The sequence below is a fragment of the Corvus kubaryi genome, unplaced genomic scaffold, assembly GCF_017639235.1.
Source record: "Corvus kubaryi isolate FWS band 111438036 unplaced genomic scaffold, C.kubaryi_AGA036_p1.0 134, whole genome shotgun sequence".
NCBI classification, from domain to species: domain Eukaryota; kingdom Metazoa; phylum Chordata; class Aves; order Passeriformes; family Corvidae; genus Corvus; species Corvus kubaryi.
Genome location: NW_024580668.1, coordinates 1,174,949 through 1,200,963, shown reverse-complemented (window position 1 = coordinate 1,200,963; position 26,015 = coordinate 1,174,949). Strand labels below are relative to the sequence as shown.

The following is a 26,015-nucleotide window of genomic DNA, read 5'->3' as shown; positions in this document are numbered from 1 at the left end:
CGGGACCGGGCGGCGCCGGGGAGGGTCCGGCGCCCCCCCCCCCCCCCACCCCGCCCCCGCTGCGAGGAGAGCCCGGTCAGGTAGGTGCGAGCGCGGGTCCGCGGTGCGACCCGGGCGGGGACAGCGCCCGACCGCCCCCTCCCTCCCCCGGGCATCCCGCGCCGTGCCCGCCGCCCTGCCCGCCGCACCGGGCGTGCGGAGCTGGCAGCGGCCCCTCCCCGCCCGCACACATGTTGAGGAGCCCCGGCGGCTGTGGGGACCGCGGCGCTGCTCCCTCCCCGCCGCCGGCCCCGGCCGCCTCCCTTCCCCACACGGACGTGTCCCGGCAGCCCGAGGGAGCGGGACCGCGAGCCGCCGGCCGGGTCCGGCATCCCGGTGTGCAGCTGCACCGGGCCCAGCCGGCGGAGTTGATGCTGGAGCGGCGCCGGGGATGCGATGAATGGGAGCAGCGGAGGGGTCCCTGGCCGCGGGAAAAGGCGGGATCCGCCGCTGCCATCCCAAGCCGCAGCTGCGGGATGCAGCGCCGTTGCCTCACCCGTGCCTGCCCCGGGCTACGGTTACCGAAACCCGTTTCTCAGACAAAGGCGGGGGACACCGAACCCGGCGCCTCGCAGCCGCACCGGCCAGATACCCCCGTGCCACGCACCCCCTTCCCCCGGCGGCTGCAGCCCGGGCGGTGGTTCCAAAACAAGTGGCAGTGCATGTGCGGTGCCGGGGTGTACGCGCACCCCCGGTCCCCCCGGTGCCTCCCGGCAGCGGCCGCGGGCGTGACACCCCGGCCCCCCCCCCAAATCCACCGCAGCCCGGCCGGGGCGCTGCGCGGCGGCAGCCGGCAGGGGGCGCCCTGCGCGCCGGGCACCGCTGCGGCGGGGGGCGGGGGCACCGGCCGGGGGACCGGGGGGTTACGGGCGGCTCGGGCCGGGCTGCGGGACTCGGGCCGAGGTCGTGTCACAGCTCAGCCGGGGCTCGCCGTAGCGGTGGCTGTCCCAGCTCTGGGCACGTGGCTGCAGCCCCCAGCCCACGGTGTGGGGCGAGCCTCGAGGGGCTTTGTCTGGGACCGCAGGGCAGAGCCCCCGTAACTGGGCGCTTCCAGGTGTTGATGGTCGTTGTTTGTTGGGTGTATTTAAGGTGTTTGGTAGGTGTCAAAGTGGTTTGCATTCCTTGTAGAGATATTCCCCTTTTTCTTAAGTTTGTTTTTTTTCCTAGCTGTGTTTTTATTTATTTTTGGTGCTATTTTCTATTTCTGTTTGGAGGTGTGAGGTAACGGAGGCAGAGGATTCCCGCCTGTCAGGGTAGCGTGGACCGACCTTAGCTGGCTGCTGTGCAGCTCAGCCCTGTGTGCCCCAGCAGTGCTCCCTTCTGCAGGGTCTCCTACTCGGGAAAACTTTCACTTCAGGACTCTGGAAACTCATAATCACAAGTTGTCATCCTTCTAGGTGAGAAAGATCAGTCTGCTTAAGAAACAGAAAAGCCTTTTTCTGCTTTTAATAACAAACCAAAGCAAAGCTTGGTTCCTTTGCAGATGTGCAGTTGCAGATGTTGGGCAGTAATTTGATATCAGCAGATGGACATCTACCATGATTTGTGCTGAAATCTTAAAAGAGACAACTGAGGAAGAAGAATACTGTTGTTAAGAGAATTGCACCAGATGCTGATGGGTTGTAACATAATGGTTACCTTTTCTGAAGATTATTGAAGCAAATACTTCCAGCTTCATTCTGAATAGAGATGTCCTTTCTGACATACAACAAGTAACTTGTTCTCCAGAAGTGATACTAAGCTGACTGGTTTTGTACTATTTTTTGGTGGTTAGCTCCCTTTTGCTCAAATTAGTATTATTTCTTAGTTAGCATTCAAGAGTGATTTTTTGGTATCCAACAGACATGAGATGCTCCCAGGGGACGTCTCTGAGATCACTGAAAACTGATATGGTTTTAGTGCCCCATTACTAAAAAGAATTTTTTTTTGTTTTGAATTGAAGCGATGGTCTATCAGACAGGTTTGTAGAAGGCATCTCTGTAGGTTACCACTATTTTTGCTTCAGGGTATATTGTCATGAAAAGCCTGTAAGTTCACTTGTGTTAGGCTTTGGGAGGGAGATGCTGTTGGATGTGCAGGAGATGAGGAGAGTGAAAGGTGACTCGTTTGCCTGTAGATGAGACAGACAAGTGTCACAGTTAGGAGTGAAAAGTCTTCACAGGAGAGGAACTTCTTGACTGTTTTGGAAAGTTCATGCCCTGCAGTGTTAAGCATCAGCTGCACAAACACAGCACCCAGGAAGGTGTGTGTGCTCCTCAGGCTGAGAGGAAGAACTTGATGGGTTCTCCCTGTGTGTAGGGCAGAAGTTCCCAGTGGTCAGAAGATGCCCATTAGCATTTCAGAAGTGCTCGCTGTCACTGAGACAGTGGTCCCTGGTACTGCCACAGTGTGTGGGTTAAGCTGTGACAGTGTGAAGTCTCATTTGTGGGGTGCTGCCCAGACTCCCTGTGCGCATCCTGAGCTTGCTGTGAGCTGTAGGACACGTGTTCTGGGGCAGGTGAGTCGTGCTGCTCACACACTGCAGGGTGAATAATGGGTGATTATTCCCAGCCCAGCTTTACCACTCAGTAATAACATAAATACTGAAAGTAAACATTGACGTTTATAGTAGAATTCCTGGAATACAGAAACATATCAGAATCTTATCAGTAGTCATAAGTCATACAGTCCAAATGTGTATTTTATAGCTGTTTATTAAGATGGCAGCTGATTTGACTGATGCAAAGAAAGAAATTGAAACAAGTGATTTTGTGGAAGCAAAGATGGTGCTTCTGGGTTAATGTGTTTCTTTTGAGGTGGCTGTAAATAAGATTTAGCAGCTTAATAGGAAATGTATTGGGGTGGGTTTTTTTGGGTTTTGTTTTCAGAAAGGGAAAGTCATCTTTGCTCCACTACTTGAGATGTTTAAGGGAGACAAAATTCCATTGGGAATGAACAAAGCAGTATCAGATTTGAGGAGGACCAGTCTAAAGACTGTAGGAGAGCTGCCAGGAGATGCAGAGAACAGCTCTGGGGCTGCAACTGCTCAGCTGCTCAGTGTGTTGTTTCACAAGTGCCATTGGAGCTGCTCTCTCTGCATGGGCAAAATTGGGGGATTTTTAAAAATCGTTAGTTCAGCTGAGTTTGTATATTAATAATGCTACATTTAGTGGGATTATTTTCTTTAAGATGCATGCAACATGCTTGTTTAAAAGGGCAACAGCTGACTATGCTGGCCTGCATCTAAACAAGCATCACACGATTTTTTTTTTTGTTATATTGAGTGAAGATCTGCTCTGTGCCTAGATTTGTATACATAGAGAGCGAGAGAGAGTATGGTTCCTATGAACATAATCATAACAGGCTAATTTTTAATGTGGAGATAGTCCTGCTTATATAAATAAATTGTTGATAGAGGTGTGTTTCTTGGTAGTGTAAGAGATGGAGATGACAATGAAAAGTGCTGCTCTGAGTCTCTTTGCATTGGAAGAAAAAGAACCCTTGCTGATGTTAATTTAGTTTTACTAAAAATAATTCCTATACCTGCAGTATATGTGGAAGGTTTGTTTTGCCTCACCTGACACATTTGGGAAGAATGCCCTTGCTTTCCTAGGCAGGATGGCCAAATTGGCCTTTTCCCTTTGAGCTCTCAGGAAGAAGTTAGATCTGGTTTAAAAATCAAATGGGTGTTTCAGATTTGAATAAAGGCTTCTTCAAGAGGGTATAACTCCTGTTTATCTACCTGAGGGCCATGTGCCTCAAGGCAAGAACTGCACTGTTCAGAGCTTCACTGCAGCTCTGGTGTCAAAAGGCAAACAGGAGCTTGTATTTAGTGTCTCTCATTTCACTGTAGTGCTCTTGAATGTGAATGACAGTTGATGGTTTGGAGTAAGAATGGAGTAAATACCATTTTTTCTGCAGTGAGTCACTTTGAGTTACCACCATTTATATCCTTACTTTTTTTTTTTTTTTTTTTTTTTTTTTTTTTTTTTTTAAGGTGGCATTAAAGACTGTTTAGATGAAAACTGACAGTGGTTGTTGAGTCCAAAGCCTTGTGTTTGCCTTGTGGACACATCGCACCTGCAGATGTATGCAGGTCATGTAGCAAAAACCTTTCATTTAGGATGTACTTCTCAAGTATTATCTGAAACTATTTACAAAAAACAAAAATAAAGCAACTGTGTGAGCAGCTGTTCCCTGAGGGAACACTCCAACTCCTCCAGTCCTGCAGTGGAGGAAAGGGCCTGCTCTCAAGCCTGCCTTCACTGTTGGCTGTTTCTTCTGTGCCCCAGCTCCTTTCCCCTCTCCCAGGTCTCAGCCAATACTTTCTTTCACCCTGTTCTCCCTCTTCTGTGCATTGATTTCTGATGGGACTCTGGATCTCAGTTTTTTGTGCTTTTGCTGCCCCTGGGCCAAGGAAGATGTTGGTGATGCAGCTTCATAGCAGCAACAGTAAGGGGACAAAATGGCTCTGGAAATCTAAGTGGGCAAGATAGTGGTCTTAAAATACTTTTTTTTCACCTAAATAGTCAAACTCAAGTTTGTAATCTTCTTTTTTGTTTTGTTTCCCCATTGTTGCTACTATGAAGCCCTTTGCCTATTGAAGGTTCCTGAGGCAGATGGAAGACAGCAGTAGCTGAGGTGGACTAACGCTGGATTGTAGGCAGGGATTGGAACCCTTGGGAGCTATGCTTAGACAGAGAGGGAGAGAGGTAAGAAGTGTGCGGTGGTAAGACTGATTTGAAGCTCTTGTTTACAGCCTTTCCCCCGTGTTGTAATGGCAGCGTTTGTGCCTGGCGTATGTGAAGTGTAAGGCAAGGGAAAACAACCAGCACCAGCCTCCTTCAGTGCCTATTTTTACCCTCGGAAAACTCAGATGCAGCCAGTTGGCGAGATCCCTCCAGTATCTGATGGATCTGCTGTCTGAGAAAGCATGGATTGGCGGGGCTTTGGATGAGCTGGGCAAAGTATTCGTGTGCTCTTTTGTGTGCTGGTTTGTGCTGCCCCTCGCATGCAGCCCTGCCTTTGGCTGCTGAGGGCACAGCAGGGCTGCTCTGCACTCTGGGTGTGAATACCTGACTGTGTCTGTGTGTGTGTCTGTGTGTGTGAGAGCTGCCAGGGCAGGGCTGGAGCTGCTTCCCCGGGGCTTGGCCCGGGCCCAGCACCGCTGTTTGGGTGAGGGAAGGAGCTGCTCTGCCCCAAACCACTCCTCTGGCTGCATCAGGGCTCTGCTCTGGCTGTTGACATAGTGCTGATGTCAGGAAACATGACACAGAGGGCAGGGGACCGTTTTCACTTGCAGTCTAATCTGGTTGCAGTTTCCCAATCGGTGTAATCCAATCATAAATTACATGTATGTTGATTATTTGCTTTGTTCTTGCACATTTCACAGTGTCTACTGTGCTGCTTTGTTTAATTACACAAATGTTTTTTGTGAGCTTTGGATTGAAAATTTTAAGATGATTCTTGATTAAATTTAAATGGTAACTGCTCATTCATTAAACGTGCTTCTATTTCCAAAATTATTTTTATTCTGGGATTGTTCATGCTTAGGTACAATCTAGATGAGGATTATTTTGGAATTGTAGAGCATATTCATGCAGCCTTTTTTCCTGATCACTGAAGTGTGGATATCATGGTGTAAGCAAATAATATCCTTTGTGCTTCAATGATCTCCAGTCTCAATTTCAAATTTCTGCAAGATGTGCAGGCTTTATTGCATTTCACACCAAAATCTTTTAGAAATAGCCCTGAACAAGCCTGGCTCTCACACTGAGGATGTGTATTGAATATTGATTTGACTGCCCATGTTGTGTGCATATAAACATTTATCTGTGGAGGTCTTGAACAGTCACAAAAGATATTCTCTAAGATGGCAGGAGGTGTGCAAGCCTAATTCTTGAGCTGTGAGTGCCTCTAATTCAGGATTTCCTATGCCCTAGAGAATGGACATGATTTCAAAGTGCTTTTCAGAATGCAGTAGAGGTTGCCAGAGTTGATGTGGCCTTTATCAAGTGTGTTGAAAAGATCCCTCAGAAAACATTCAACTTCAGCTACCAGCATTCTTTAACATACTTCAGCCTACATCATCAGAATCAGAAAACCCACCAGGAGTTCCCAGAAGAGCCTAGGGAAACAGATTGTTCATCAGAACAGAAATAAAGAGTTGTGGTTCCCAGAGCAATCAAAATTTGACCTTTTTGTATCTCACACTGGGGTGTAGAGATGCCACAGTGCCCAGGACTCTTCCTACTGAACCGAAGTTGATGAGGAAACAGTTAATTCCCGCTCAGTTTTGCAGTGAGTGTCCACACCCACCAGATGGAGCTTCGGGCTCCAGTGGAAAATTCCAGAAATTGAGCAAGAATGAGAAGTGTGTGAATTACTTAGGAGATCTTTCTGCTGGACTGCAGAAGGTGGTTTTTTAGCCTTTAAATAAGAATGAATGGAGACTGAGGCATTTCAGCCTTACTGATTCCTTTCACTACAACTGCCTTCCATAGTTCTTCCTCTGATGGGAAGTTGGGAGTTCTTAGTGCGAGAGTCACCAAGCTGAGCTTAGACAGCAAGCCCAAACAAAAATGTATAAACCAGAGTTTCATAAGCCTTTGCTGAAAATTGCCTGCAACCACTGAAACAGCAAGTTAAAAGTTTTTAGCCTCAGAATTTCCTCCCAAGGATAAGGTGGGGTTTTTTTAGTACCACGTTTTAGATGGACTTCTCTCCTGAGGCCATGCTTGTGTAGGATGTTCTGAGAAGTGGTGTGAAATGGTCCTTTTGTTTTGACACACAGCTTGAAACTGGTTTTGGAAGTTGCTGATCTAATCTCTGAAGTGGTTTCTAATATTTTTTAAATCCTTGGCTTTTTGACAAAGGGGCTGTTAACAAATTGCCTGTTTGCCTGTGAGGGAGAGCTGGAGTGTGTCTTGTGCACAGTGTGGCTCAGGTCTTCCAGTGCTTTGTCCAGGTGGCATCTTGCAGTTGAGGATTTCCTTCAGTTTGATAATCTCAGTTTTAAAACTGAGGTTTTCAGAGAGTGTAATTGAGGGTTTGTGTTGATTCCTCTTTCATGTGCCCAGTCCTGTTTTGGATACAGACCTGAGCGGAAGAGCTGGGGCTCACTCAGTGCAGGTGCTGGCTCTGCACCCCAAATTCCCACTGGAGCCGAGCTGTGGGCAGCTGAAGGACCACACTGCTCCTGGGCAGGAGCTTCCTGCTGCAGGGGGCTCAGGGGACAGGCTGAGGAGGTGCTCTCAGTTGGAAATGTCGTGTTACAAAACAGGCTCCCTCCAGGATTATAGCGGATGGGAAAAGGAGCCCTCGGTTGTCTGGCATTTCTGATGTGCTGCTAAACTGCAAATCTCATTACCTTCGCAGGAGTGTGGGTGCACAGCCCTCGGAAAAGTAGGCCAGAAATGCTTAAATAAGGAGGAGAGGGAAGAGTCCAAGGGAAGAAAGTGAAAATGCTCAGTGTCAGCCAGAGAGAGGTGTGTTGGAATAGACTCTTCAGTCACTCAGTACAGGGAGGAGAGAGAGTTAATTGCAACTCCTACTTTCAAGGAAGTTTGCAGTAGTTTCTGTTCTCCCAAATTCTCTCTTCTCCCTGATACTTCTACTCCTTTTTTGTCTCATTTGCTCACTCTTCCCTGAGATATCCTTGTGCTTCCTGGCTATCATTGCTCCTTGCTCAGCTGTCCTGGAATTGTCAGGTCCCAGGGACAGGCCATCACTGTCCTCTTGTGAATATAGAGTATTCTACACCATCACATCACAGAGCATCATTTAACCTGCATACACTGAGAGGCAGCTTTTCTGTTGCTGTGGGAACCACAGGTTCATTTTCTTGCATATTTTCCCTGTATTTTAAGATATTTCACTCAGTGTTGCGCTACCAGCCTTCTCTAGAAATCTGTGTTCATGGCTGGCTGTTAGAGCATGCTATGAAATGCACTTCACTCGGCAAATTATTAAAAGTTACCTTGCTTCAAAAGCAGTTGGAATAGGGAAATAAAAAGCACAGTATCGAGAAACCAGCTCTTGTTTGATCTCGCCCAGGAACACAGAGCTGCTGCCATCTCTGATGTATGATCCTGTGTTGGGCTGTTAGGTATAAACCAGTAACTTCTTCAGCTTGAAATGCTGGCAGAATACTGGCCAAAATCAAAGGAATTTGGATGACATAAAGTAAGAAGCATGCCATATGCTTGGGGATCCTTGTCAGCAGCACAGCACAGGGAAATGCTACTCAGTGTTTGGGAGACCCAGCATGGGATGAAGTACTTCCCTGAGCTCAGTATCATCAGCCTGATGCAGTAATTGCCGCTGATCTGCTCTCAAGGCTGATGGGTCCTCACCCAGAAGTGTGTTTGCTGCAGGGAGGACTCCCTGGGAGAGAGTTCATTTGGACTAGCTAGGTACACAGGGACACAAGTCTGCCTTCTAGTCAGAAAATGATCCAGTGTAAAACAAAATAACCCATCATCCATCCTTGCATGGCTGAAGGTGTGGGTGATGGTCTTGTTAAAGCAGATGCGACATTCCAGCATTCAGTTTTGCCACCATGTGAAGTACTTCAAGAATGCTGTCTTTTTAATTTCTTAAAATGTTGTAGTGTCTTATGTTGGAAGTGTACTTGCCAAAGAAAAGCACTCTGTACTTCAAGCTGTGGATGTTCTGTGTGAATAATCAAGAGATTAAAATCTAACAATTTATATGGCCGTATTCCCTGGCAGAGAAATTACTAATGACTCAACAAGTTTTGCTTTTATAAACTTTAAATTTGGTTGTTTCAGATTTCATGGTTCTAATGTTACGTTTTGTGTTTCCAGTCTGTGCAAGACTGACTTTCTGTCCATGGGTGATGTGAGTCCAAGAGAGATCAATCTGCCAACAGAAGTGTGATCATTTATATGCCATTCCCTCAAACTTCCCATCCTCTGCCAGTTTTAATCTGAGTGCTTCGCAGAGGAATGTGTGTCCCCAGGGCTGTGGCTGAAGGCCATGTCACCTGTTTGATGTCCCATTGTCATGTAAGGTGGGACCTGTTTGCATGGGAACCTCCCAGGAAGTGTCCAAGGGTGGTACCCAGTGTCCCTCAGGGGTCCCCAGGTGCAGCTGTGCTGGTGCTGACAGCTCCTGTGAGGTGCACACTGAGGGTGAGCCACAGCACTCCAGAGGGTAGATGGAGTGTGAGGAGGAGCACCCCCAGCCTCTGTACTGCTGGGCTTCTGAACTGGGTAACGGAGCTGCAGTCCGAGCACTGAAGCGTTCCTCAGGCAGCATCCCCAGCACAATCGGTTGTTGAAGCACAAACCTGCTCAGACTCGCTGCAGCACAGCTGCCCTGCAGCCCTGGCAGAGGCACGGGGCTGGGGTTTGTACTTATAAATGTGAGACTGCCCTTACCACATCTCTTATCTCTTGTCTCTCCCACTTTGTTTTGTCCAGCAGGATATGAGCCTTCCTCTGTGCCCGGGCTTTGGGCTCCCCCAGGGGGTGTAGCAGAACCCTGAGGGGGGCATTCTGCAAGGAGAATTGGCTTTGGAGGCTTGTGCATGAAACTTGTCCAATGAGTCTGAGACGCCCAAGCACCATTCATTTTGGAGGTAAATGCCTCATCAGAAGTACTGGGGAGATGGGGAGGAGTTAAGATTTTCATTGGCAAAGTATGGGCAAAAAGTAGTTGAAAGGATAGTTTTGACTGTTTACTTCTGAGGTTTGGACATTTTGAACTTAAAGGAACACCAACTTGGACTCTAGAAAAATTGAGGGGCTGGGGGGCTTTGGATTACATCACTCTGGCAGGTTCACTGCAGCTTAATTGGCCTCCTGGTTTAAAATTTTCCTTCTTCCGTTGGTTTAAAACAAAAAAAAAAGTTTTTAAAAAAAGAGGTGAAGGCAAAAGCTGGTTTAGACTGCAGGAGAGATGACTCTGGACTGCTAAACAAGCTGGGGAAAACCCTCTGACTTGGGATAGGGAAGTTCAGAGATCTACAATTTAAGTTGGATGTCCCTTTAAGTTATTCCTTGGAATATGACATGACTTATTTGAATCTCAAGTGAAATGTTTAATTTTGGAAATTCAGCTGAAATGTTCTTTACTACAGTATTTTCTATCATTTGTCTATAAACTGCTCTGTCAAAGTGGGCTGTGTAAAGGGATGGAGGGAAGAATCCTGTGAAAAGATAACATCAAAGGGGGGGAAAACCCCCAACCACAAACCAAACAAAAACAAATGAAAGAAAATATAACAATGACAGATTGAAATGTCGGTACTTGCCTTGGGTGGGGGAGGGAGGGAGAATCGTTTGCATGATGTGTTTCACTTCCAATTTACTTAATGCTATTGTTATTGAAATTGAACCAGGTTACTGATAAAATTGTAACGATAATGTACATTTAAAAAGTTAATGAGTTAAGTTTGCTCTAGTAAACAGCAGTAATGTCCTGGCACCCAGCCCACAGAGAACTGAAACTATGGTACAGATTTGCACTGTCTGGGTTGCACTGAGGATGCTGATCCTGGGTTCCCGTTGCTTTCTGAATTTAATGCCAGCTGTTACTGAGAAATATTTAATACCCCAACTCAGGCTGTCTGGTAGAGAGTTACCCTTTTAATGAAGTAATTTTTAGCATAATTTGAATTTTATGTACTAATGTATTACCAAACTGCATGAATTTTTCTGATCATGGTGTTTGACTCTGCTGCAGCCCTTCCCTTTTAGCATTATTATGGGTATTAAGAAATTTGGGGTTGAATTATTGGAATGAAAGCCATGGGATCATGATACAGACCTAACAAAGGCAATGGACCAGAGTAGAGCATTTAAGTGTGTGGGGTGGGTTGTATTGTAAGGGAAAGGAACAGCTTTTAGAATAAGGGTTTGAAACATTGCTTTTTCTGTAGGAAAAAGATGGAGTATTGCATGCTGGGAACAAGTGCTTTCCATAAGGTAGCTAAATTTTAAAAGTACATTTGTTTCATTTTGTTTTAGGCTTTGCTTAAGTATTGTAATCTAGTAATTTTGTCCTTTCTGCAGTTTTCATTTTGATTAGACCTCTGCAACTCTCTTCAAAACTTAACAAAAACCCAACCAAAAAACTCAAACCTGGTCCACAACTGCAGTTTGCCATTTCTGAAACATTGCTCAGTGTGTACAGAAAAATATTTAAAGGTTATCAATATTGGTATAAATTCTTCCATGATTTCAAAATTGCAGGTACTATCACTGTTACATTTGAAGATGTGAATGTGTTGGGTGACTACAGAGAAATGACCAAAAGTAAAAACAATTTGTTAAATGTAGTCTCCACTGACACCTCTTTAGAACCAAAAAGCCCCAAGCCTCAAAACACCAGCCCCAAGAAGCCCCCACTCCTCAGGAATGCTGTCAGCAGAAACTCCAAGTAAATAGTCTCATTTTTTTCCCTTTGTTCCTGTGAATAGCAAGACATAACACACGGAGGAAGTCTGGGTAGATGAGTCAGGACTTATTTCATTAACTGCAGTTAAATGTTTTGGCCAGGTTTCCCCAGGAAACAAAGCTTACACAATTTTTCAGATTGTGGCTTGTCTCCTAATCCCCCCTCCCTCCTCCCAGCCAAGAGAAAAGGGAGCCATTTTCACTCAAATTGGGTGGACATGGAGGTCTGGAAAGAAAAATGAGCACCTTTAAGTTGGATTAAATGTATCTCCAGGAAGAGAGGAGCCAGGTTTGAAGGTCCCCAAGTTCCCTTCCCAACTCTGTCCACAGCCTGTTCCTTCAGCAGGAGCAGCAGTACCAAGGGGCTGCCAAAGGCTCTGGGGGAGCAGGAGCTGCAGGGAGGGGACAGAAATGCCACTGCTCAGGCTGGGGCTCCTGGGGACTCCCGGGGTCACTGCCCAGTGCTGCTGAGGCAGCCCCTGGAGCTGGCCCAGCCTGGCCTTACCCAGCTTGCAGCGAGCCCTGGCTCAGGAGGGAAGAGGCGGAGAAGGGCATTGCCTTGACTGAGTGTGTGAAGTGTTGAGCGCCAAATGAGGTGTTGTGCCTGACTGAGTGTGTGTATAGTGCATTATTCCATGGATACGATATTATTGCAGGTACAGCAGCAGCTCATGATGCCCCGTAAAGCTTTTCTTTCCCAGAAAGAAAAGCAGGCTCGTGCCAGGGAAAGGGATATGTTAAAAAAGAGGAGGAGGCGACAAGACTATCTCAAAAGAAGCGTGGAGCCGCAGAAAAATACAGAAACAATAAAATGGCACAGGGATGATGAGAAGAGGAGAGAAAATGAGCAAGTTAAGGACAAAGATATCAAGAAGCGGTGGAGACAGGATGAGAGAGAGCGACGAAAGAATGTGGACGCAATGAATTGGCACAGGGAAGAGGAGAAGAGGGAAAATGAGCGAGGTAAGGACCAAGAAGGCCAAGAACCAGCAAAGAAAGGAGGAGAGGGGGAAAGAGCATGGAAAGGATGGACCTTGTGAAGCAGCAGAGGATGATGAGGGGGAGAGGGGAAAACAGAGAGGAAGAGCAGTTGTGTTTTATAAGCACGCACAGAAATAACAGTAAATAGTACCTTTTAGTTTAGAATTGATAGAAAATCTGCTTTAATGAACAAGAGTTCTTACACTGCTGATTATTTTAATAAGGTAAGATTGAGCTGAGTATGTCTGTGAACTCACAGTCACGATGGCACAGAACAGGCTGGGTTTGCACCTTGCTTATACAATTGTCTGTTTTGCACACTTGTTCATACCTAATGCTTTGTTCAGCACTGTAGTTGGTAATTTGGGTTGTCAGATCACCAAAAAATTCAGGTTTTCTCAGTCTTCATAATAGGAATAAATGAGAGCATTAGGAAAGGAAGGGTCAACCTCATGTGCTCATAAGAGAAGGTAAAACTGATGCTTTATTTCATTCTTTTTAATAATGTTCCTAAGAGGGTTGTAATCGCATCCGCAGTTTTATTCTGAGATCAGTTACTTAGCAGAAGTTGAATGAAAGTGTAAATTTCATGGAACGCTTTTAAGAAACATTCAGCTCAAGAGATAAAAAGAAGAAATGAGAAGACATTAAGAAGAAATTCTTCCCTGTGAGGCCCTGACAGAGGCATCCCAGAGCAGCTGTGGCTGCCCCATCCCTGGAAGTGTCCAGGGCCGGGTTGGACGGGGCTTGGAGCAACCTGGGATAGTGGAAGGTGTCCCTGTCCATGGCAGGGGTGGAACTGGATGGGCTTTAATGTCCCTTCCCACCCAGGCCATCCCATGATGATCCTATGAAGAAATTACCTTAGTGCAGAAGGGGTAGGTGGAGTGGCCTCTGTGAAGAGCCCTGGGGTCCCTGGCCAAGTCGTACAGGTCTGGGGTGCCTGAACAAGATAAAACGCTCTGGGGGCTAGGGGGGTTTGTTTACAGCTTTTGGGGATTCCATGGTGGGTTTTCATTTGCCATTTCCCAGTGATGCTGTCCCCAGACCGTGCTGAGTGCAGACTCCTGCTCAGTGCAGTGCTCAGGGTCCCCCATGTTCTGTGCCTGCTGGTCGTGGGAGGCTTTCCTGGCAGTGGGCAGGACATGGTGACATTTCCAGTTAAGCATAAAGAGAATAAAACCTAGAGTAGATTTGCTGGGAAACTAGACTGGTGCTGTCGTGGTTCTTTTGCACAGCAGGATCTTCCTCCATATTATTTCTTTAGGTCTTTATTTCTGGTTGAAAACCATTGTTTTACTCTGTAGCCTGTGACAGTAGAAATCCTTTGTGCTTGGTTGTACTGTAGCAAAGCTGAGACGTGAACCAAGCACAGGGACCACCCTGAATAATGTCCAGACATGAAAGTAACACAATGGGGCACATTTGGAATATTGGCTGAAGATTTCAGTAGAGAGAAAAAGGCTGTGTTGGTGTGAAGCTGGTGCACCTTTCCCAGAGTCACAACAGCCTTGTTCCCTGTGGGTGCTTTGAAGCTGCACGTGGGAAGATTCCCCATTTCCTGGGTCAGAGCAGGAACTGCACAACACCTTTTACCTGGGGCATCAAAGGGGGGGTCCTGACCAGGGCCAAAGTACAAAAGACCCATTGGAGAATTAAGATTTCAGTTACACTAAAATAGAAACAGCTTTTGCAGTGTAGAGATGGGTGCAAGCTTTCTGTCCTTTATCCCCTCTGATGATTTGACTGCTGTGGGGCTTTGGTGTTTCTCCCTCTGTCTCTGAGGGCACACCTTCTGTGGGGTCAGAGTGCAGTGCTGGGGGTGAGATCAGAGGGAGGGCTCTTTGCACCGGCACAGGAATGTGGTGAAGAAAACATTCACTGTTGCAAATGCGAAACAAAAACTTTGATGGTGGTTCTTCTAAGTTAGTAATCTTTTGCTCTTTCATAGCTTGTCTTTTCTGCTTGCATTTGGCTACTGAATTGTTCTTGGAGTCAATACCTGGCTGTGGACAAGACCTTTATGCTGGGAACTGCACAGAGCAAAGGAAGGTTCCAGATATTGCTCACAGTCACTGTGCTTCCTTTGCCATTCCTTTGTGACTGGAGCAGTCAGACAGTTTGTGTACACACACACTGGAGATGAGGGAGATCTTCGGATCTGCCTTCTGAGGCACCTGAAGATCCTACCTGGATATTTCTAGTCAGGGTGTTGTTGGGGTTGGTTTTAAGCAGTGGTTTATTCATTCCACCCAGCGCTTCATTGTGGATCGATGTGGTCAGAGATACTCCAGGTGTCTTCCCTTAAACATCAGCTTTTGGTCAGATAAAGGATGCCTCATTTCCAGACCAGCATTAATGCCTTGATGATGATTTGAGAGGCTGCTTAATCCCAACTGCTTTAATGTCCTGATCCAAGGAGGTGCCAGCAGAGTAATGTTTACATTACAATTGAAGTTACTTGCTGTAAATAGAAATGGATGGAGATGCTAAAAGCTTTTGTTGTAGTCACAGACTGTAATAATATCAGGCTCTCCACTCACTATGATTAAATAGTCAGACATTTCCTAAATAAAATTAACTGTATTTGCTTAAGGATGAAGGGTTTTGTTACGATTAGGTGACTTGCATTCAGCTATCCAGCAGAACTTGTAAAGGAAGGTTGATGTTAAAAGGTGACATTTAAAAGTTCAGGTTTCGTGTGAAGATCTAACTCTTGTCTTCTGTTGTGATGGGTGGTGATAAGAACATCCAGGGAATTTCTTGTCTTTAAAATTTGACTGAGGCAGGCAAAGAGCAGAGACAAAAAGAAGCTGCAGATAGACCAGAGGTGTTGTTTCTAGGCAGTTGTAAATAATTGGCTTTCTTGGAGTTTCTATATATCATGATACCTGTGGCATGTTCAGCTGTATTAGACACAGGAATTAAGAGAGAGCATTTGATTCCTTTGGTGAAGAAGTTCATGGGCATTTTGAAATCAGCTGTTTGATATCAGGCAGTATTTTGAGACTTGTGGCTGACCCAAGTGTACAAGTGGTCAGTGCCTAAAGACAAGCTCTGCACGGACTCTGGCTGTGTCATGAGACCAAAAATGCTTTTGTTTGCAAGCACAGGGGTTCATTCTTGGGTTTCAAAGAAAGCAGCCCAGCTTGCCAGGAGCTTTAACGTGCACTGTGTTCATGCACTGCTCTTTCTGCAGTTCCTATTAATCCCCCCGGAATAACATTTCTGATGATCTCCTTGGATTTGAAATTCACTTGAAAATATTAATTCAAATCCTGAACATACTTGACTGAGCTGCTTCACTGCATTTTTTTCTGGAAAACGGAAAAATGGGATCATGCAGCGACTGGAGGCATTTCTGAAGCAGTGAAATGACCCTTCATTTCTTTAAAAGGCACCTGGCTTGATTTAGGTTGTATGACACATGGTTTTTACAGTAGAGCTGAGGATGGATGGAGTGTCAGAACAGAGCAGTTCATGAGCTGGGCAGCCCCAGCCAGGCCCAGTGGAACTGTGGGCACTGATGGGAGGGAGGCTGACAGTTCCCAGGGACACTGAGAGGTTTAAGCCATCTCTTGTACTTTTCCCAGTGGTTTCTCTCTCTGGAGGGATCTGACCAAGCTTTCAGGTTCCCTCTTCCTAGGAGAATGTTTGCTAAACAGCTTCAGCCAGTTGAAGCTCTTGAGTACAGTAAAGGGAGGAAACAGCATTAATTTCTTACCCTGTCTTCAGGAGAATACAAGAAGCATCTTTGTCACTGAAGAGACACTGTGAAATCTCTTACAAGATGGACACAAACCTTGAAGCTCAGCTTGCCGGTTTTCAAATCAGTTAGGATACATTGCGCAAGAGAGAATTGAGTTCTGAAGTATTTCACTGTAGGGGTTTGTAAAGACAGACACTCTAAATAAATAGAAGTTTTTTCTAGAGGCAGCCCATTGCTCCTGCAATAGTTGTTCCAGCAGTTTGTTGTCTTTTTAGAAGTGCCCTCTGCAGCCTCATGGGCAGCCTCAGCAAGGAACAAGCCAGAGAATGTGGCAGTGTGCTAGGGAATGGTACAGCTCTGATACCTGTTCTGTGGGGAAATGAGGCAGGCAATTACTGATAATTAAAAGTGCAGCACTATCAGACAAAACACATTTGACTGAAACCTTTTCTCTTACTCTTCTTTTTCAATAGAAACTATGTTCCAACTTCCTGTCAACAACCTTGGCAGTTTAAGAAAGGCCCGGAAAACTGTGAAAAAAATTCTTAGTGACATTGGTTTGGAATACTGTAAAGAACATATAGAAGTAAGTATGGCACCTCCAAGGGTTAGAGCTAAAATGCTGCAGAGTTAGGGGGACAGTGAGGTATTTCTGTATGCCATGATTTATTTTTAGACCTGTTTAGATTCCACACAAAGTAGGAATTAATTAGAAACTTGAGATATAATGTACCTGTAAACATTTCTAGAAATATTAGTGGCTACTGAACATCCAGGAATGCTGCAAGAACCAGGAGTGGTGTGGGATACTGGGGCAGAAATGGGTCTGAGGTTTTCAGGAAGTGTTTGTGCTGCAGCAGGTCCTGAAGTTACAGAATCACCTCTGTGCCTGGGTCAGTTCCTACAAGGGAAGGGTGTTTGTGCTGCTCTTCTGGACAAACTTCATCTCTGTGGCTTTGCATGTTCTTTCAGTGTCTCTTTAAAGAGCATTTAAGTGAGATGTGTAAGAAAGAAATGCCAGTCCTTCCTGCTTGCAGAATTCGTGGAGCAAGTCTCACATTTAAGGGGAGAATTCTGAACTGGGACAATGTTACTTGCAGTATTCATTTCAGTGGAGTCCTTATGTGCTGCTGACTTCATGCCAAAGGTGAAATGCCAAAGAAATGCTTCATAAGATAATTTTTTTAATAAGAATTGGGTGTCTTGGACATCACACATGTCCAACTTTAAAAGCTTCCTGTGTGAAATTAATTAAAAGCCAAACAAAACAAATACCACACCACCACCCCCCAACAAAGCAGCCAAAAATCCCCCAAACCCACACATCAGTTTGGGAATGTTTTTCTCCAGGATTGCTTTTGGAATGAGATGGGTTTGTAACTACATTGTTGGGTTGGTCAGGAGGATGAGTGGTGAAGGTGTTCTACAGGTGTTTTGTGATGTGGAGAATATTGAGAGCTCTACCCCTCCCAGGAGGTGCCCCCCAAACTCCCCCACTGCCTCGAGTGATGGTCTCTGCCTTGGCCAGCAGCACTTGGGAGGATGCAGGGGTGCTCAGGAATTGCTTAAGGGAGCCCTTGGGCCTTGGTTCTGACTCTCTGTCCTCTCTTCCCATCTTCCCTTCTCCAGGATTTTAAGCAGTTTGAGCCTAATGACTTTTATTTGAAAAACACTACATGGGAGGATGTGGGACTGTGGGACCCATCGCTTACAAAAAACCAGGTTGGTAAGAGTTTCAGCTGACACTGAGGCTGGAGATGGGTTGTGCTGAAGGGCATTTCACAGACATTGCCAAGAGCTTTTCCTGCAGTTTTCCTCATGGATTTTCATGTGTTGGCAGCTCAAGGGACAGCAAAAAGCTATGTGCTTTTTTCTTTGCTTTGTTAAGTTGTTCCTGATCAGGAGCCTGGCTGGCCAATACTGCAGAGCTGGTGGGTCCTTGTTCAAGTCTGCACATTAGGAGCCCATTCCCACCTGTTCCTAAGCCTAGCACAATTCCACTGGCCCTCTGGCCAAAGGAGCAACAACTTTATACAGCTGGCAATGAGTCTTTTGCCTTTCCTGAAATGTTTTATTCCTGGTTTCCATCCCTTCCAAAGCCGTTTTCACTGGACACGTCTCTGTGCTCAGTGCAGGGTCACTGTCCATGCAGCCCTGGGTCCCACAGGCTGTGTCCCACATCTGCTTTGGGCATTCTAGTTCTGCACAGCGGCTCAGTGATACTGGAAGTTCTGCTGTTGAGATGTTTCTTAGCCAGTAATAAAGGAATTTTGAGTTGAGCCAGCAGTGGAGGGAGGAAATGATGCTGTTGGTTCAAGCAAGTGGTGTGGGCTGCAGCAGCCTCTCCTGGAGCTGCAGGACAGAGTCACTACAGCAGTGACAGGTCAGAAACCTCTCTACAAAGGAATCCCTCTGTGAGCACCTCAGAGCTCTTAGAGGAAACTGGGACCTGTCCTGTGGTGGATTCCTAGTGTTAATCTGAAAATGACCCTTTAGTACTGTCTTGCGTAAAACACACTGATGTCCCTTTTTCCAGGTAACCCAGAATAAAAATTGGAGTATAAAAGGAGGCAGCTCTTGGTTGGTTGGGGCCAGTCTCCAGCCCACCAGGTGTGTGAGGCTTCAACAGGTGGCCAGAACAGATATTCCAGATCCCTTCTGCGGAGGGAGAGTGCAGTTCTCCAGCTCCCTCACCTGTGACCTGTGTGCAGCTCGGTGCACAGGACTTGTTCTGACGCTCAGGAGGAATCTCTGTAACTCTGAATTCCATGTGTTACCCCACCTGAAGTGCCAGGTTGCTTGTGGCTGTCCCCAAGGCCAGTGGACTTCAGACTGTGCTATAGCAGTTGACAAGAGCTGCATTGGCACCGTGTTAAATGGTACAAAAGCTGCAGGCAAACTGCAAGGGTGGGATTCTCAAATTCCTTTTTGTTCCTCATTCAAGATTGGTTTAAGAATCAGGTTTATGCTTTGATCACAAGGAAGAGGCTTGGTGGCTTTAAGGGCTTGTGTAGCCTGTGTCTTGGTAAGCTTAAATCCTTTTGTTCCCCCAAAATAAGTTTGGAATTCCATCTTTGCTATTAAAGTGTGTAATGGATAAAGACACTGAAATGGCTCAAGTTATAGATCCATCTTACATCTCTAAAGTTTGGCAGATTTAGGTGGGCAGTATCTAATCTGGATACAGTCTCATTTCCTTAAACAATCCTGCTTGGCTTTCCCCCAGAAAGGAGCTTACAGGGACCTTTTCTTGCAGCTCAGCTGCAGGGAGGAGGCTTTTTGTGATTGATAGGGAAAGACGCTTCTGACTCAGCCTCACCTGCCAAGGCCATGGTTAAACCTTGAGGGACCCCTTGGCACTCACCACATCATGTGTATGTTCATGTGATCAGCTTTTTAGGGCCTGATCTGCAGGCCAGAACTGGGAGAGAAGTGAATTGAAGGTTTGAGACAGTAGCAGGGAGTCTCATGAGTATTGTTTAGAAAATCTGCATAGAGAATATCATGGGTGTTAATTTGCTGAGAAGCACTGTTGAATATTTAGTCTGTGCTCTGTTCTCTGTTCAAGGACTATCGGACAAAGCCCTTTTGCTGCAGTGCATGTCCCTTCTCCTCGAAGTTCTTTTCAGCCTACAAAAGCCACTTCCGGAACGTTCACAGCGAAGACTTTGAGAACAGGATCCTGCTCAACTGCCCCTACTGTACCTTCAACGCGGACAAAAAGACTTTGGAAACGCACATTAAAATATTCCACGCTCCCAATGCCAATACACCGAGTGGAGGCATCAGCACTTTCAAAGATAAAAACAAACACGAGAGCCTTAAACCCAAGCAGGCTGACAGTGTGGAACAAGCTGTTTATTACTGTAAGAAGTGCACTTACCGCGACCCGCTCTACGAAATCGTTCGAAAGCACATTTACAGGGAACATTTTCAGCACGTTGCTGCTCCTTACATAGCCAAGGGAGGCGAAAAGTCCCTCAATGGTGCAGTTCCATTGAGCTCCAGTGCCCGAGAGGAGGGGGGTATCCACTGCAAACGATGCCTTTTCATGCCGAAATCCTACGAAGCTTTAGTCCAGCACGTGATCGAAGACCACGAACGGATCGGATACCAGGTCACGGCAATGATAGGTCACACTAACGTGGTGGTTCCAAGATCTAAACCTCTGATGCTAATAGCTCCCAAACCCCAGGATAAAAAGCCTATGGGACTCCCTCAGAGGATGGGTGCCCTCTCTGCTGGCAGTGTCCGCTCACTCTCGTCACAGCAGATGATGAACAGACTCACTATACCAAAGCCCACGTTAAATTCTGCAGGAGTCAATATGATGTCAAATGTTCACCTACAGCAGAACAACTACGGGGTCAAATCAGTACCCCCCAGTTACGTCGGTCAGCCAGGGGGGAGGCTCAGCCTCAGTGGCAATGCACCTGTTTCTCTTTCCCAGCAATCACAAAGCATGAAACAGTTTTCAGCAAGTGGCAATGGAAGGCCTTACACTCTGGGAGGGGAGCAGAGGTCCCAGGCCTCAGCCAGGTACTCGCTGCAGTCTGCCAACTCCTCCTCGCTGTCATCAGCGCAGCTCAAACAGGCATCGCTGTCACAGTCCCAGGCAGCATCCAGAGCTCTGGGTCAGTCTGGCTCCAAATCCCCCGTGGCCGCTACAGGTCCTTCCACTGTCAACACCTCGTCCACACAGAAGTGGAAAATCTGTACAATCTGCAACGAGCTGTTCCCCGAAAACGTGTACAGTGTCCACTTTGAGAAGGAGCACAAGGCTGAAAAGGTGCCTGCAGTGGCCAACTACATCATGAAAATCCATAACTTCACGAGCAAATGTCTCTACTGTAACCGCTACCTGCCCACGGACACGCTGCTCAATCACATGCTGATCCACGGGCTGTCCTGCCCCTACTGCCGCTCCACCTTCAACGATGTGGAGAAGATGGCCGCCCATATGCGCATGGTGCACGTGGATGAGGAGATGGGACCTAAAACTGACTCCACCCTGACCTTTGATTTGACATTGCAGCAGGGCAGCCACACGAACATACACCTCCTTGTCACCACCTACAACCTGCGGGATGCTCCTGCCGAATCTGTAGCTTACCACGCTCAGAACACCCCCCCGGTTCCACCAAAACCACAGCCCAAAATCCAGGAGAAATCTGATGTACCAGTCAAAAGTTCTCCACAAGCAGCAGTGCCCTACAAAAAAGATGTGGGGAAAACTCTGTGTCCTCTGTGCTTTTCAATCCTAAAAGGCCCCATCTCTGATGCCCTGGCACATCACCTCCGGGAGAGGCACCAGGTGATTCAGACGGTTCACCCTGTGGAGAAGAAGCTGACCTACAAGTGCATCCACTGCCTGGGCGTGTACACGAGCAACATGACGGCCTCCACCATAACGCTGCACCTGGTGCACTGCAGGGGCGTGGGCAAGACCCAGAACGGGCAGGACAAAGGGACATCGTCCCGGCTGGGCCAGTCCCCAGCGGCAGCGCCCGTGAAACGCACCTATGAACACATGGAGTTCCCCTTGATGAAGAAGAGGAAGATGGACGATGATGACTCCCCCTCTGCCTTTGAGGAGAAGCCTGAAGAACCCGTAGTTCTAGCACTGGACCCCAAGGGTCACGAAGATGATTCATACGAAGCCAGGAAAACATTTCTTACAAAATATTTCAATAAGCAGCCCTACCCCACTCGGAGAGAGATTGAAAAGCTGGCGGCCAGTTTGTGGCTCTGGAAATCTGATATCGCATCTCACTTTAGCAACAAAAGGAAGAAATGTGTTAGGGATTGTGAAAAATACAAACCCGGGGTGCTGCTGGGCTTCAACATGAAAGAGCTGAACAAAGTCAAACATGAGATGGATTTTGATGCTGAATGGCTGTTTGAAAACCATGACGAGAAGAATTCCAGAGTCAATGTCAGTAAGACTGTTGATAAAAAAATCAACTTAGAAAAAGACAATGACAGTTCCTCAGACAGCTATGAAAACCTAGAAGAGGAGTACAACGAGAGCCAAAGTCCCTTCGGCCAGCGCGTCTCTGACATGGGTGGAAAACCCTCGTCCGACAGCACAGTGCAGAACCCCGAGGACAGCATAGCCAAGGAAATCATGGAGGAAAACGCGTTACAGTCTCCAGAGAAGGCTGATCAAAAACAAGAGGAAAGCTCTAAATACAAAGAGATGATTTCTGCTGAAGAGCCAACAAAACTGGTAGGTGATGTTTCAGACAGTGAAGGGGATCAGGATGACCAGGATGATGCAGTGGAATGGAAAGATGGAGCTTCCCAGTCTGAAAGCGGGCCTGGTTCCCAGCAGGTTTCAGATTTTGAAGATAATGCATTGGAAGTAAAACCAGAAGTGTGGACAGATGAATCTTCTCAAAGTGAAGATGCTGGGAGCAGTAAACCCCCTGTGGAGGCCAAGGGGGGTGGATCTGAAAGTGATGAAGAACAGTCAAAGTGGAAGAATCGTTCCTATGGAAAAGTAGAAGGGTTTTGGTCCAAGGACCAGTCACAATGGAAAAATGCCTCCGAGCTGGAGGAGAGCCTGGCCAGCGAGCAGATGGAGTGGCAGAGCAGCACAATGGACAGCGAGGACGGCGAGGGCTTCGGGGCCGTGGGGGCCGAGCCCATGCACGGCAGCCTGCCCGGGGTGGAGCTCAGCAGCCAGCAGGCGTGAGCGGCTCTGCCCGCGCGGCACTGCCAGGGCACTGCTCCACTGCCAGCTGCTCCTGCCCTGCGGGCACCGCCTGGCATGGGGGCCGCTGCTGCCTGGGCTCCTGTACAGATCTGCTGGCCCAGGGGCTGGGGAGTTCCTGCTGGGATGAGCACAGTAACTTAATGTGAAAATGGATACGCTGGTGGCTCCAGAATGCACACAGAGAAACGCAGAGGATTATTTTATCTGCATTTTCAACCCTCCTTTCACCTTGTCCATGTTGAGTTGTGTCTTTCCAAGAGGCCCTTCTCCGGTAGCGCCGTGCCAGCGACCCGGTGCCCTGTATAGCAGACTCTGGGGAAATGGAGTTTTCATGTATCATTCTGAATAGTTGAAATGTATATTTGTACAGTCTTTTAGACCTATTCAAGTGAAGCTTATGGAACTGTTCTTGTGTACCCATCATAGATCTGTTTCTCTTTTTTAGTGTTGCCCTGCTGTGTAATAAATGCTGTACCTAGTTTCCCTAGCAAAGCTTGAGACTGCTCTAGTATCAATTTTGACAAACTTAGTTTTTGCACATAACCTTGTACAATCTCCAGCCAGAGGCCAGCAACATAAAAATATATCTGGGCTCTGTTGTATTATAGAATTTTCTTGTTCTGAATATCCTTGACATGACAACTGATGACAAACATATTTCAGAGCCATTTTCTGAAATCTTTTAAGCTAAAAAAGAAAAATCACATGCAAGAAACAAGTTTGCAGCTACTAATTTTGACACCTTTTAGATCTGTATAAAAGTGTATTGTGTTGAAGCAGCACACTGAGACAAAGTGCTGGGTTTAGATATTTAGTTTTATCTTTAGTTAACACCACCAAGGTGTTGTATTCATTTATACCATCTAATATATACACACTGTTGTAGTATGTATAATTTTGTGATCTTTATTTCCCTTTGTATTCTTCATTTAAGCATCTAAATAAATTGCTGTATTGTGCTTAATGTAAATATTTGCTTTATTATATGCTAATGCTACATTCCTTCCTGGTAAATCCCACCTCACTATATTCAGTTCCTTCTTTTTTGCCTTTGTTTTTCCAAATGCACTTGAGCCCTGCTGGGGCCTCTCTGTTTAGTACTTACTGAATACTTATCTCCTTCAAGGTTATTGAAAATTTACAGAATAACTTGGGCTGAAATGTGTTGCTCCTGTTCAGTGCTGTAGGAACAGAGTTATAAATAGCATTGTACTGGTTTGCCTGTTCTGCATCCTGGGGAAACAAGGTCTGTGAATTCCTCAATGAACCGAGATTTGCTTTTACCTGGAAGACCCTTCTGTGTGTGTCTGGAGCACTGGGCCTGAGGGCCAGAAGGGCAGTGCTGTGGAGCAGTGACCATTCCCACATGGAGGAGCACAGGCCTGGGCCAGCAGGGAAGGTAAAGTTATTGAAACACCAGAAAAACTGGAACTGAGTTTGTTAAAAGCTGTGATTGGTGTGGGGAGGCCAGGCCTGCAGTGTGGCCCCTGTGCAGGGAGCTGCCAGCTGAGCCAGCCCCCTGAGGAGGGGACTCTGATGTGAGAGAACAAAACTGTTCTTCAGTACAGTGCGGGTTGGATTTAAGCACAGCTCATAAATGCAAGTGCCTGCTGTTTAATACTGTACCAGAACTAAACTGACCTTTGAAACTTCCCCCGATGCTCTGAAGGAGGAGGTTATTCTGCGTGGTCCAACATTTTGCACAGCAAAACCATTTCCCAGAGGTCTTGTGCTCTTGTGCAGACATTTGAGCCTGGAGGGCTGGGGTGGGTAGAGCTGTTCCTGCCCTGGAGCCAGAGCTGGGGCTCTGTGCCCCAGGTGATGCTGATGTGGAATGAGCAGTTCTGGGCTTTGTTGAACTGACTGGGTGTGAAGTGATGACTGAGAACAAGTACCTGCAGGGGGAGATTGTTTCAATTTGTCTTGTTCTTTCCCCACCTTTTTTGTGCTTTTTTACCTCAGAGGAGTGGAGGTTGGACTGGCTGGCTCCCAGCTCTGGACTCCAGCAGTATAAGATGTGTTTGAAGAACAATACTGGAAAGACGCTTTGGCATTTACATCAGCAAAAAAGCTCCTTGTGTTTCTCTGCTTTCAGAAAAAAAGCTGAGCCTTAACTCATTTTGTGAGCAGGTTTTCCAAATTACTTCATCAGAAATCACTTCCCAGTCCATCAGGTGAGAGTTCATTAGCTCCCACTCAGAGCTGTCGGTGGGTTGGCAATCTGTGTCCCAACACCACCAGGCAGGGAGTCCTGGAAAGGCTGAGTCCTTTATAAGAAAACCTGGTTGTGTTCCTTGCTCCTGCTGTGCCACAGGAAGCTGCTGGCTGAAAATTCAGACATTGAGAAGTTACTTTGTGTCTTTCTTGGCTTTAAGGGATGTTACAAATTCTTTTCAAACTTTCAAACCAGAGTACAGCAACCTTTATCTGTTTAGCAATTACACGAACAATTGGGTATCCTTTTATCAATGAGCATCACATTTGTATCAGTACCTGGCAAGGTAGATTTAATATTAGCAAGCTCTGTAGTTAAAAATCAAATTTCAGTATTCTGAACTCTGGGTGTAGTCAGTGAACAGTAAGACTGCAATCTGAACTCTTTACAAGTGTTTCATTTGCCAGAAAATTCCAGGAAATGCCATTTTATACAGTGATTAAATTAAAGGTCTTGCACACAACCATTCTCTTACCAGAATATCAGGAAGGATGGAGGGTGGTTATTTTAAGTCTTGGCATGAGCTTTCTAGTATTTCAAACCGGTTACTCCTCAAATCTAGCTTTGAGGCTGGGCATGGATTCCTCTCCAGATTTGAGGCTAACCACACTTTTGAGGAAGTCAGAAAGGGGAAGAAAATAGCCCAGCAAAACTGGAAGAACCTTAACCCAATGTGTGTAATTTAGGATGTCGTACAATTAACTTCATGGGCTGGAAGTGACCCACATTTCACAGCCACTCTGCAGTTCTGGAGCGGATCCCCAGCCCCTCCCGCTGTGCTCACAGAGGAGCAGCTGGTGCAGACTCTGACCCTGCGCTGGGTCCCGGGCCTTCGGGAGCTTCCCGGGCTTCAGCAGCTTCCCGGGCCTTTGGGAGCATCCCGGCCTTCAGGAGCTTCCTGGGCTTGGGCAGCTTCCCGGGCCTTTAGGAGCTTCCCGGGCCTTTGGGAGC

At 46.8% G+C, this 26,015-nt stretch overlaps 1 protein-coding gene across 10 annotated transcripts; it reads left to right on the top strand.

Annotated features, from left to right (window-relative positions):
* LOC121672240 (activity dependent neuroprotector homeobox) lies at positions 1-23,819 on the top strand. Of its 10 annotated transcripts, none has more exons than XM_042044871.1 (9): positions 11-80; positions 1,254-1,436; positions 4,608-4,730; positions 9,468-9,622; positions 10,925-10,970; positions 12,098-12,404; positions 16,605-16,717; positions 17,761-17,853; positions 19,700-23,819. In XM_042044871.1, exons 5-9 carry the CDS (start codon positions 10,932-10,934, stop codon positions 22,826-22,828), a joined length of 3,681 nt encoding a protein of 1,226 aa, XP_041900805.1. In that variant the 5' UTR covers positions 11-80; positions 1,254-1,436; positions 4,608-4,730; positions 9,468-9,622; positions 10,925-10,931; the 3' UTR covers positions 22,829-23,819. The 10 variants fall into 10 exon arrangements, with proteins under 10 accessions (XP_041900781.1, XP_041900790.1, XP_041900805.1 ...); XM_042044864.1 differs by having other exon boundaries at positions 9,465-9,622; XM_042044831.1 differs by lacking the exon at positions 4,608-4,730.
* The last annotated feature ends 2,196 nt before the right edge of the window (positions 23,820-26,015 follow it).